We start from the raw sequence: 14,159 nt of genomic DNA, 5'->3' as shown, positions 1-14,159 counted from the left end.
AGGATTATGTGACATACAGGTACATATGTCTTGTTAGCAAATAGGATTGAATAACAGTGAATCTCTGTTTTCTAATCTATGCTGACCCAATGCCAATAATTGTCGCCAATAACAAGAAAAAAAGAAAAGAAAAGGGTATTAGTTGAAATACCTTTCAGCTGAAAGGACCTCGTGTGCCATTCTTTTATCTCTGTAAAGAAAAAGCTTGTCTGTATCAAACTAGAATGTGTGACCGTAGTGAGTGTTAGGGAGGTGAAACAGCCCCTTAAAGCCCTTGACCAACAATGGCACACCGAAACTGAATACCCTTTTACTAATAATGATTCTCAAACTGGCGCTTTTGTGGCTGATCTATTCAATAATGTACTTAATATTATCTCTGAAAGCATCACTGGAGCAGCACAAGCAGATGATTATATTCTTACATGTGCTTAAATACTCTTACATGTCAGATTTGTAAAGGTTGGCTATGGTTTTTAAACAGTGTACTGTGTAAAGCTTGGTAAAATAATTTGAGAAGTTAACATTACTACTGTGGCACGTCATTAGTTGGCTCGCAAACATTAACCAACAACGATAACTGAGCCCAGCTGTTGTGCTGCAAAAGGGACAATGTTATTATGTTAATAATCTATCAATATAATCAATATATTTCTGCCTCAAATATTTGTTAATATAAATATGTGTTAAATAATTGTTACCCCATAGCATTTTGCTTATAGTCCGTGTTGTAATAGTGAAAACAATACTTACAAAAGGGAATTCTTATTTAGCACTGTAGGAGTCCCCTCAGCTCTTGACTGTGGCTGGCAGGAATGCTGCAGCACCTGCATCATCGTAATCGTTTGGCTCTTCTCCATCCATCATTGTCCATCCAAAGGTCCTTGACACCTCAATGGAACAATCATCTTCTCTTGAGATTTTACTGAATTGCATTCTCCTTCCCTACACTTTCTTTGCCTTCATTTTCTTATGACCCCTGCAGCAGATGTTTTAATTATTTATAAGATAGCCACCCTTCTCTGTGTGATATCAAAGAAACCAAATCTAAAATAGACCTAAAGCAAGACTAAACTGCACTTAGCCAGGCATTAAGTTAGTGCCATGCTCCGCCACAGTTTTGCTGCAACGTAAAGACAAAAGTGTGTTTGGTTTTAATTTGCTGCAAGTCAATAAAAAACAAAATAGATTTTTATTATAAAAGGAGCACCTACATCAAAAGACTTTACGAATGCACACATGGGAAGTATTTTTAACCTTGAGCAGCTTCACCGAAATATTCTGTCAACGCCAACAGTGATCCCCCAAACACATACTACAGTGTTGTTAAAAAACTACTTTGAGCCCTGCTCTGAGTTTTAATTTATATTTACATTTATATTTTTTGTAATATCAGTGAGGCCTGTGGGGGAGAAAAGCATTCATCCAAAAAGCTGCCAGACTGCACTGATCAATCTGAAGGATTACAAACTATTATTGTAGAGTTTAATTATTTCTTAAACTCTGGGACTCCACAGACACTATCTATACTTAAAGAGGACTTTCGAACAATAGTGAACCATCCATGGGAGAGTGGCAAGCCAAAACCCATTGCCAATTGTTATTTAAAACTTGTATTTTGTATTTACTCAGGCTTTTTATAGTTTGTTATACTTTGTTTAGGGATCTGAAACATTTAGTATGATATATTTGCATGCATGTGGAAAATAAGTAGCCCTGTAAGTGAATTATTTTCCCTGTGTATAGTGTTAACATTCCTAAGAAGTTGAGATTTGTCCACAAAAACAGTACAGTGAGACATAATGTTTCTTGTCTTAAGGTTCTATCCTTTCTTTACAGGATCTGTTTTGCTAAAAATGAATTTGAATGCTGTTGGCTGTGCAGGGACCATGCTCAAAAGAAGTGTCCACTGGTGGTGGTGTTTGCAAAAACAAATACAAAAATCACATAATCTTCTTAAACCAAGGCGAAGCAATGAAAGTAAAAACACAGACAGAACTAATTAAGGCCAATTACATCAGCATTTCCCTACAGTGGGGTCTGCAAGGTTAGTCTTCAGTTTTGGGACTTTTAATTGTCGGCTGTGGCAGACATTTTCATGATGGGTTAATTGAAGTCAGGGGGATTAAAAACCCCTCTGTCATGATCTCTCTTCTCCTTGCTGTAAATACACTATTCAGTATGCAGCAAGCCATGCATGTATGTGTGTGGGCTGTGTGGGTATGTGTGTTTTGTAAAAAAAAAAGTTGTCCCTCTCCCATTCTGATAAGGTCTTCCTGGGGTTAGCCCTTCAATAGATCACTCTACCTGCCCCAAATGGGAAATTGATTTCCTCCTTTTTTCCTTGCTCTCCCTCAGTGAGGCTAATTAGAAATCACTTGGCAGCCCAGTTTTAAGCGAAATATATAAACATTGAAGATATTACATGCACTGTGGTGTGCTAGGATTTGGAGGACACATTCACAAGCTCTAAAAACATTCGCATTGATTGTCTTCTGCTCCTTGTCCCCAGCCTGTCACCTTTCCTCTCACACTATCTGTCTCTCGATCTGAGCCCTCACTGTAGTGTAGATCTGAGACTGGCTGTTAGCAGCGATCTGGGAATGTATCTGCTTTTGAATGCTCACCCAGCATTATAAATCAAGAATGTGGGTCCCCTGGGTGTCGTCACCATCGCCATCAGTTCCACTGTTTTATTCATCTGGTTCTTTGTCTCATCTCGATTCTGACCCACATTAAAGTTTGTCTGTGACTATGTGTGAAATAGGAGAATAGGTCAAAAGGCATTACTGCAGACTGCTGCTAATCTGGGTGGGCTGTAGGTAAGAGGGGTCATGAAAGGTGAGGAGGAGAGAACGAAGTGATAAAGATGAGGGAAATTAAGAAAAGGGCCGAAAATGACAAGAGAGATTGGAGGTTTTGTGGGGGAGAGAAGAGGGGCTGATGGAAAAGAAAGAATGCATCAGTGAAAATGAGCAAACAAGCAAAAGGTCTTAGTTGAGGAGAAACAGGAAAAGACAACAAAAAGAAACAACTATAAGAGAAATGATGGAGGAAAATCAAGAAAAAAAAAACGGGATGATGAGTAAATGGATGGGGGCAGTGAAAAGAAGAGTGTGTAAGAAACCCGTGGTGATCAAAATAGAGGAATAAACCAATAAGAACTTGAACCCACCATGGTAGACTACTAGGAAAACAGTATAGTAATTTTTCCTTTAACTTCAATAGCAGAAGCAAACGTGTGTGTGTTTGTGTGCGCGCTTGCTTGCTTTTTTTAACACCGGCAGCAAAAACATTTATCACAATCAGTAATCATGATTATACAATTCAAGCTATTATTTCTTTAGTTAAAGGCTCCTCAAAAAAACAAAGTTAGCATTGAATTTAAGCAGCTTCAGACACAAAGTCCCACAAATAAATGACAGCACACTCACACTCAAATTTATAATAATAATATATTAATAAGTCTTCCAAAAATATGACATTTTGTCTTTTCCAGTTTTCAGTTTAAAGCAACAGTGCTTCTCTTTGCTAGTGTTATGAGGTTAGTGCATACTATATACTTAACAAGTGTTTATATTACTTATAAACACTCAGAAAATGTCAGTAGACATCAGTACTGTGGTGGTGCCATAGTGAGTATGGTTATTTATGGTATACTTCTACCCTCCACACTGTACTACTAATAGACATGTTAGGCATTGACATGGAGATTAAGGAGACACTTTTCCCCCATTTCTTCCATTCAAACAAGATAAACTAGGATGTGCACACACACGTGAACAAACAAATGCACGCCATTACCCTCTCTACATCATCTCCCTATTTCCACTATAAAAACAAAGCCCTGTGACAAGCAGCACTGTCAAATGTGCATATGGTGAACTCATCAATGTGTTATGCACACAAAGCAGCTGTTTCACTATGCTCCGACTCTCTCCCATGTATCAGTGCATCACCGAGCATGTTTGTGTCACTGTTTGTAGCCTGGCATGTGTGTTTGTATGTGTGTGCACGTGTAAGGCAGGCAGCTCTCTGCAGGGCTTGCTTAACTAAGATTAATTGCACCTAATCCACTGTGCCAGGTGGAACATGGACCACGGTGGGTGCACTCGCACAAACACACAGACACACTCACAAATAGGCACACACATCCCATTATAGCCTTGCTGCTGAAAATTAGCCTTGTTCCTCTCCTGACACCGCGGACTAGACCACAACTCGATACCACCATTTACTTCCCGACAAGTCACACATTCATCACTGCTCCCTTCTTCCGACAAATGAACACATGGACGGACAAAATACCATGACAGAAGCACCAGTTACCAGCACAAGCTGACCTTGACAATGCGTAGAAACAAAATGTTTGTCCTCTTTTCTCTTTAAAGAAGAGGGAATGAGTGCTCCTGAACTTATTGTATTTGACAATAGTATCAGAGATGCAGCCTGTCTGCAGGAGCATGTGCACTGTGAGGCACAGTGGAGTTACTGAATTAGTGGAGAAGTGATACAATAGCAGCAGTGTTCAGAGTAATAAGATGAGGATAATTAGACACACAATCAGTAATGATTGTGTGGCTAATTTATTGTTGGTATATACATGTATATGCTGATTGGCCTGTCACATTTACAACTCTCCAGGTTGACAGTGCCATTACATGCAGGTTCAAAAGGAGTCACTGTGCAGGAAATCAAGATTTCAAGGATAATATATGGTTTATATACCCCCTAAGGGTCAAATGAGTGTAAACCATAGTTAAACATTTGCTTCCATCGAGCTTAATGTGCTACATTTTATACAAAAAATAAATTAATTATAGGACTATTTATGAATTAATTGTGGCGACTGAGTTGCTGTTTATTGACAGGGAAAGGTTTCTAGGGTCAGGGCCTATCATATAGGCAATGTCATGACTCATCATTTTCTCCTCTCTTTGTGCTGACCCTTTTAGATCAATAATCACACAGGCAACCACTCTGTTGTGTGCTCTAGTTAGTGTGCATATCACAGATAAGACAAGTGGCTGCTGCCTTCTGGTTTCTTTCTCTCATTCTCCTTTCTCCACTCCTTCACTTTTTTTGCCTCTTTATTTCAGTCTCTCATTTATGACATACTGATATGAAGTGATTGTCTTTATTAATCTATTGGTTGTACTGCCATTTAATTGCTATATCTACTTCATTGCTCCTCACCCCTTCACCCCAGTTTTTTCCCTTCCGGTGTACCCATTCAGTCCTCTCGTGAGTGGCACCAATGTAGCCCTTCATCAGCACCATGTTATCTTTCAAATGTGTTCATTTACATTGATTTTAAACTCGAGAATAATATTATTTTTATGTACTCTTGATACATATACATTATTTGACATTCCTTTTTTATTCAATATAAATTATTCAGGTAAAATTGAGTTGGCTTAGTTGAATGTTTCCACATGATCTGGCAGGAGAGTTCAATCATGTTTTTGTTTGTTATATGCTTTGTCTGTTTACTAGACATAAATCTTATTAACATTTATTTTAATTGTAAAATATTACTATATATATTACTATAATAACTTTTTTTTAGTAGTTGTGTTATTATTGCTATTATTATTAATATTTTTTTTTATTCTCCAGCCTTTCTAAACCAACTGAAGCACGTGTATGTGTGCATTCCTTCATCAGTGTGTGTCTTGCAGGCTGGCAGAGAAAATTGTTTTTTTTTTTTTTTTTTCGTTTGACAGAGAGAGAAATTGAGATTGAGAACAAATAAACGAAATCAATCCAGGACTTATATAGGTAGCACTTATGAGCTCACTCAAGGGCAGTGTCTGTTAGCTCAAGGCCTAATTGGCATATTGTATTGTGCCAGTGGGACCGAAGAACCACAGGCTTAATGATGAGCTAGAACCTCGCAAGGTGTTGAAGGATTTGTTGTTAGGACTTTTCGTTAAAAATATGCAATTTCACCCACTTTCATCAGTGCCTTTCTCATGTAAATTTTGCACACATGCTGATGAGGCGGAAGGAATATGTCCCTTCTGATAATGTTAAATTTTGTCTCGGTTGCTCCCATTTTAAATGATTTCTGTGCATTTGATTATGTATGATTGTAGGTATCATCAGACAAACTTTGCATCACCATTTTTCTTTTTGTATTCATAGTGAAGACATAATTTTCTAACCTAGAGCTTCCTTTTCAAATTAAAATCTGGCTTTAGCCCAACTAAACTAACCTAAAAACACAGGTCAACAGTGAAACACTGGGTCACCAGGAGTTGAGGGCTCTACAGATCACTGATAATTTGGAACATGATGAACAGACACAGGAGGTGGGAGCTGTGTATTCACTGTTCCTTTCTATTTAGGGAATCCAGAGGTGTAACAGTGTTAAATGAGGACGAGTAAACAAGAAAGCTGTACTAGAACAAGGCCGAGCAGGCAGATAGCCTCGAGGCCTTCAGACATTTACTTTGTGCTCCATAGTAGACAATAGCAGATGTAGTGTTTTGTTCTATATGCAGTAAAGTGAAGCCAGTTGCATTGATTGAATGCTTAACAGAATTGTCACAGAGGCTTTTGAAGAATATTCTGGATGTAAAATAAATGTGTAAACACAGATGGCAAGAACCACTTTGTCCTTGAAGTTTGTGTCAGGAAATAAATGAATGGCAGAATGGAGTGCAGAAGTAGGTTGTCAGCTGTGTTGAATGAATGGGTCAACAGTGTGGAGTCATTAAATTAGACTTGGTGTCCTGGGGGTAAGATAAAAAAAAATGGAGAACTACACTTTTCTTCTCTGAGCAAAACACTGTTAGAATAAGATTCCTTCAATTGTAATGCACCTAAACATTTGTTTTGTTTTTCTCTTGGCTCCACTTATGAGATACCAAATGAGCACGTTTCGCTGTCACGGCTGAACCCTGACAGAATATGAGGAATTGGTCATTAAAGCATGCAACTAGTCGTTCTGTCGCTGTTCCAAAATGGCAGATTTTTTTTGTCAGTGCCAACTTTGAGACACAGACTCATAAGAAAGTAGAAAGGTAAAAAAGTTAAGTCTCAACTTCTTTCATGTTGAACATTAATGCTACTCTATACAAGTGCAGTTCAATTGCTGCTCTATATTTTTGTTCTGAAACTAAGCTTTGAAGAGTTTTTCCTTGCCATTTCTCTATCCTTGATCAGTGGTCTCGCTAAAGCTCCTCATTCTACCCTTTATTCCCATTAAGACTGGAAAAATCTGGTTATTTTTGATAGGCATGATTGTCTCATCTAACCTCATATAAACCATTTAAAGTTTCTGTTCACCAGACTCGGAGTGGTGTGAGTAAATGAGGGGTAAAGGAAATATGGCTCACCGCTGATCAGGCATTTGACACCATTTTATTCTATTATTCATCCCCTCAACTTGACATCAGTGGATACAAACCAGTGTGCGTGTGTTTGTGTGTGTATGTAAAACTGCAGCAGACTTTCCAGGCAAGGTCCCGTCAACCTGTCAAGGTGGTGATTAGAATGTGCTGTGACACACAGATATGTGCATCCTCACATTCAGAGACACATACACGCTCGCACACATCTCGCCGCCTGTGCTGAAATGTTGTGGCCTGCAGCAGCATGCAAGGTCTGAGGCAGTTCACCTCTTGTGTCATTGAGTATTAGAGTATGGACTATCTGTCTGGTTCATTGCATAGACACACACGTAAACATGTGTGCACACGCAGTAGCGCACACACACACACACAAGGTGGTGCCTTGTTGATGACACTTACCATTCCTGCCCAAGGTGGAGAGTTTGGCTCCCAGCTGATAAATGCCTCAATTCCACCATACATACATACACTCACTGGCTTTAGATGTAGAGGGTGGAGCACATAGCATACCTAAGCTTCACACAGATCTTACTCGCTCTCTTTCCAGTGCACTTTCCACACATTTAGGCAGGCACACCTGCTCACATATAAAAACAGATTCATGGTCTCCCACATTTTACACTTTCACGCAGCATCACATCATGTTTTTCTTCCTCATTTTCTGTTTCCCTTACAGAACTCGTGGTTTTACACATTCATTTTGTCTCTGTGTTACTCCCGCACACCATCCCTTCTCTTTTCCTTGTCTGTCTCACACACATGCACACACACAATCAAGCAGCGCTAAGGGAATGGGCAGGCTCATTCCCTGACTGGCCTTGGGACCCAAGTTGATTGATAGGAGAGGTGGCAGGGTGGCAGAAATGAGTGAGGAATAGCAAACGGGTGCATTCTCCCACCTCCGTGCCTTGATGATATTGTTAAATTGGCTATTCTCTGGCTAATGCTGCCATTATGTCTGCAGAATATTACCAGCTGTCTTGGTAATGCAGCAGTGGGGAGCAAGAAGTCTTGTTTCTGTTGTCTTTATTGAACAGAGAATAAAGAGGGCTTGTCATGCAGGGACCTGCATTTTTTAAGAAGGTTTAGTCTTGTAGCCAGACTGGACTTGGATAAGGCCAACAATTCATAGATTGTACTGTAATTTTATCATTTGGGGACACACTTGAACAGGTCTGTGAATGATGGTTACTCTGACCCTCGTTACAGAAGGAGAGAATGAGACACAGATAACCATTATGTACTGCTGCCTCACCCCCAATCTCAGATTACCTTGGAGTGCAACATGTGTTTTATTAGTGAAAAATATTCTCTAGTGTTTTGCATTCACACGTAGTTCATCATCAGTCGGGCATCTGCGAGCTTTCCTGGCAACAACTCTGTTCTTCTATAGTCTGTCAAAACGGCTCCATTGCAGTTAGGGGTTAAGCGTCTTTCTTAAGGTCACTTCAACCTCAGCGGGTGTTGGAAGGAACGGAAACACTCATGGAGCACCGGTAAGTTTATCTTTACAAGAACAGAACACAGATGCCAACTTCCCTCCTCATTGCTCTTTTGTGTCCTCATTTGACACAAAAAGCACAAAAACATGGGTTGTTGTTGCTGTGATTATTTTAACTCTTACAGACTATTTTTAACACGAAAGAGATAAGTCAGTCAATTCACTGATCACCATAAGCAATAAATAATTCTGAAAATTAATTCCTTAGTCCTGAGACTAAAATAGAACTGTTTGACTAATACAGCTTCCTGAGTCCTTACATTGTTTTTTTTCCGTTTGACATTCTTTGCCAAAAATAAGTGTTATGTGCTCTGTTTAGTTGTTTGTAGTTTTAATGATTTACAGATTAAAAGGTAATCCACAGATTAAAAAACAAATCTTTTTATAGTCTTTTTAACACCTACCTTTTTTACATCACTTTTTGAGAGTTCTCCAAATCCTCAGAGGATTTGCTGCATCACTATGCTGTAGAGTATACACATAGTACCCACATACACTAATCTACGTCAGCTGGCCACACAGTTTTTCATCACTGTAGTTCTTTCTTTATGAGCAGACCAAATAGTTGATAGTATGCGGTGGATAAGCTCTCTCAGCCATCAGAATCTCAGTTTAGCTATCAGGCTGCACGCCGACTGGTTGTCCTCTGTCTATTTCTCTCAAACTTGGTTAGAGCATGTAGTAGGTTGTTTGTAAGTCTGCCTGTCTACATGCGTCTCTAGTGAAATCTCAGTGTCATCCAGATGGGGAGGATACAAATCAGTCTCTTTACTGCCTTATACATACAATGTCTACACAGTATTGACTTTTAAAACTTAGCAAAAACTTCTTCACACTTACTCAAAAGTGATCCATTACAATCAATAGCTGGAGTTTTCCTCTGTGTCACTTTGCAGGTGCATGATTTGTTAAATGTATTTTAGAATGAAGGAAATACAATACAAAAGAAATTCAAGTGTGGTAATTAATTGGAACATTCACAATAGTGAAATATATGAAAGCTTACAATACTGATGTGAAGCCAGGGCACTGTCTGCTTTAGTTGCATGCTTAGGGACATTTTCTAAATAGAGGATAAATCTTTCTCAAAATCACAATTGGAAAAAAAGAAATTAACCAAATAAAGTTATTTGTAATTCAAACAAACCTCAGGCTCATGCCTGACCATTTGGCTGCATGATTAGTTTCCTTAACAATTTACAAAATAATTTATAAAGAGCTAAATTTTGCCGTCCTTGAAGAGTCAGAGTTTAATTTCTGCCAAAAATCTCTGTGTGTGTTCTCTGTGGGGTCTTTATCAGTTGGTTGCTCATGGCTGCTCGGTTGACCTAGCAGCTTTAGGAAAACCCACATGTTCTTTGAGTTTCTTTGGAGCTAGTTTTGAAATTCTTAACCCTTCAGAAATAATTTCAAAATCTCTCCCAGATCTGTGCCTTTTCACAGTTATGTCTTTGAATTCTGAACAAACCGTAGTAATGAACACAGCTTTAAAGTCTCAAGTACATTGCGAAGAGATCTATTTTATCTGTTTATCTTATCTAATCTATACATCTCATCTACTTATAATACATAAACAAACACACACACGGAGGGGGGTGCACAGATAAGATAAAGTGCAAGAAAAAGCTCACTGTGTTCTATTAGTAATAAGTGACTAGTCATTTTCTAAAACCAACTGCTGTGACACTGCATAGAATAATATAGAAAACTGGATAGGGACTTGGCAATTGGATGAGGCAGGAGAAATGGCTGATTGGTGTTCCTGCCTCTGTTGTCAATCCTGCAGCCTTCAGCTTTCACTTCAGAGACAGATCACTTTGTGCACAATTTCCCTGCTAATGATAGGGTGTTGGGCCAGGTACATGCATCAGTGGTGCCTAAGAAGTAAGTACCCATTCCAATTGACATGGAAGTGCAGAGACAGATACAGTAGTTAGGCGGCGGGCTGCCTTCTCTCTCCATTGAGCTCTGTGTGTCTTGGAGTCTGCTGTTAGCCAGCCCCTGGGCAGAACCACTCTCCAACAGACTGACTCTCACTGTCACAGTCGCTCCGTCCTTTCCTCATGCATGTTATTTGTTTCTCACACTCTGCTTTTTTGTTTTATTGTCACCGCTTTCATTCATAACAACAGATCCGAATTACAAAGACACCCCCCCACACACACACACTGCCACCTCCACCAATAATTTTCTCTATGAAACGTACTATAGACACATTTCTCCTGTGGGTTTGTTGCTACACTTAAAAATCACAGTTAGGAAACGGTGCCAGACACCACCTGACACCTCCTCCTCCCAAGGTTTGTCACAGAATTGCTACACAGTCTATCTCTTCCACCTTATATCCTATCTTCCTCTATTCCTGTTCTTCCCTTTCATACCCCCCCCCCCACACACACACACACACACACATCCATCCATCTCTTCTGTTTGCTTTTGTCTCGCTGACCATGTCAGTCACTAAATAAAAGGCTAGATTAAATGGGTAGATTGGTGCATCCAGTTCATCCGTGCAGGATGAGCCATGAATAGGGCCTCTCTGCCCACGTGTCCCCATCCAGAATTCTGATCCAGATGATGTTGACAATTCACTAAGATTTTATTGTCAGGAGGAAGAGGCACCTCAGCACTGTCCCCTTCTTCTGCACAAGTTAGATGTGAGCAGATCATTTTGATTTGTTTTTCATGTGTTATGCAACAGAGACAGTGAACTGAACAACACTGGGGGAGATGTGCGCATGTGGGTTGTGGGTTGGTTAAAGACTAGATAAGTTATATAGTTTTCATTTCTCTGGACTCTGCTGATCCTCAACCTTTCCATCTTTGCTTTTCCACCTCTGCTTTCCTCCTCCAGTTTGTTCTTGTTAACAGCCCCAGTAGCAGAAGGATGTGCTCTACAGACTGGGGTCTAGGGGGGCACAGCTGCCCAATAACACCCTGATTTATCAGGCTCCTCCAGCCAGCCTGCATGGAGATGCTGTTTTGCTCACTTGTCCTGGTTGTTACTTACAGCCGGCACGGCAGGTTGTTTGTATTTCTGGCTGCACGTCCTTAGGATGTATCCGGCGTAATGAAATGGCTCGACTTGTAATGTATCTAGCCTTTTCTCCAGTAGCTGAAGCCTGTCTGTGTATCTATCCAGCTGCTGTCTCCCTACCAGGATGTAATTTCTGACTGTAGAAGGAATGAAATGGTGGCTGGTGACTCCAGCTAATGTTTGTTTTGGAAATCTCCTCTGCATCTATTTGTTTTTCAGTTTAAGTGCATTTGTCCCTCACATCCTTGTCACATTTATTTTCACCCTTTCTTGTGTTTCTCACATCTTCTCCTTCCTTCTGTTCGTAAACCATGCCCTGTTCCAGATGGAGACCCGTTATTCACATAAAAACAGAAAACAGAGCTGACTTCACTGAGGTTCATTATAAATTAAATTTGTTCTCTCCCTCTCTCCTCTCTCTCTCTCCTCTGACTTCCTTGCTCTCTCTCCATTCCTATCACTCTCTCTGCCTCTAGTCCAGTACCAGATGGAGATGATGCGTTCTCTGCGTCATGTCAATATTGACCATCTGCATGTGGGCTGGTACCAGTCCACCTACTATGGCTCCTTTGTCAGCCGGGCGCTGCTCGACTCCCAGTTCAGCTACCAGCATGCCATCGAAGAGTCGGTAGTACTCATCTACGGTGAGTAGACCTACACAGAAGACTGTTATCTGTGTTTTGATTATGTCTTTCTTTCATGTATATCACTATTTAACATATTACACCCAAATCAATTAAATGCGACATTTACAAGATAGCTACTCTAAAATGTCAGGAGGTGGGACCTGTGACTTCACATTAAACAAAAGGCTGTTGCTGTGTCCAGACGATGGTTTTATAATGAAAACAAATTTTCATCTCACATTCATGTCAGTGGTTCTACAGACATGCTCAATAATTGAGTTTGGCTAAGACGGGTTCATGCATTGGCCAGTACAAGTAATGGTCAGAGGGGCTGGTCTAATTCCTGACCAATCAATTACAATTTCTATCATGAAATGTTTAATTGACATAGAGCGGATCTGGTTCCGTTGTTGTTTTTTTCTTTTCATGGAAACACATTTTACATGATTGGTTCGTGTTACCCTAGTTGTGACTTACACAGCCAGGCAGCCACTCCACCGCGTCCCTCACGATGGAAAGTGCTTCCAGGACAGGAGACCAGCACCATAAGATTTACACACTAGTTCAAACCAATAATGCTGAATGTTCATGAAACACTATAAAAGACTAACATCTTCCCTCAAATCATATAATTGTCAAGGTCAGAGTTCATTCGGCTTATCTGGCACTTAAATTCATCTTCTACAAGGGAGTTGATAAGTAATTTATGATTCATATCACTTTTGGTTTGAGCCATGATTAACAACCACAGGTCTAATTGAGTCTCTTTCATCCATAGGTATTCAGTGCTGCTAGCAAGAAGTAGCACCGAGTCTTGAAATATTCTACCGTGGCCAGAGTGTCAGTAATAAATCAGTCTGACAAATGTAGGAAAGGATTAGTCATTTAAAAAACAATTACAATCAATATGGTTATGTTTTGATTTATGTTTTAACATAAATTGCACAAGTGTGTACACTGGCATCAATTACATTTCAAATAGACTTAATTGCTCGAAGAATATACTGTAGAAAAATCCTTTTTTTTTTTTTTTTTTACAGATTTGTACATCTTACTTTGTACAAATTTAGGCTAGCAGGGTTCATTGGAGGTATACAAGCTCCCACATAACACCACAAACGGGTTATACCCTCTCTGCAAATCATCTATGGCAGGTGAAAAAAATGTCTTGCAATGCTACAGTATGTGTCACAGCGGTAGCACACATCTGTCTGCAGACATTCCAAGGCCAACAACAGAGGAGGCAGTGAAGAGAAGAAAGCAGGAAAAAATAGACAGGACTAACAAGGTAGCTTGTTGCCACTAACATGACACTTACAGGCATCATGTGCCCACACCTGCTTCACAGTAAAAACCTTTAAGAACTGCCCATAATTGCGGCATCACAAATGCCATCCCAGATGGTGTGAGCTTTCTTTCAAATGGCAACAATATTAAAACCTGCATGACGGCAAATGAAAACCTCTCTCTAAAACAGTGTGCATTTAACTCCTCAGTGTCTAAATAAATGATAATTCACCACCGCACCAACTGCTCATTGAGGTCCTGTATGGATAGGTGCCCATTTAGGTAAATGAAATAAGTCATACTTAAATTGTGTGTGGTTTCTGTGTAAGTGCTGTTGGTTTTTCATATAA

At 39.8% G+C, this 14,159-nt stretch overlaps 1 protein-coding gene across 1 annotated transcript in view; it reads left to right on the top strand.

The window, feature by feature from the left end:
* Positions 1–14,159, top strand: part of LOC113170330 (eukaryotic translation initiation factor 3 subunit H) — a 45,074-nt gene that overhangs the window by 14,121 nt on the left and 16,794 nt on the right. The window contains exon 3 of the mRNA XM_026372391.2: positions 12,373–12,540. Within this exon, the coding sequence (XP_026228176.1) occupies positions 12,373–12,540 (168 nt within the window). The remainder of the gene's footprint in view (positions 1–12,372; positions 12,541–14,159) is intronic.

Source organism: Anabas testudineus, chromosome 16 (genome assembly GCF_900324465.2).
Source record: "Anabas testudineus chromosome 16, fAnaTes1.2, whole genome shotgun sequence".
Lineage (NCBI taxonomy): Eukaryota > Metazoa > Chordata > Actinopteri > Anabantiformes > Anabantidae > Anabas > Anabas testudineus.
The sequence above is the reverse complement of the archived record's forward strand: the minus strand, read 5'-3'. Positions and strand labels throughout refer to the sequence as shown.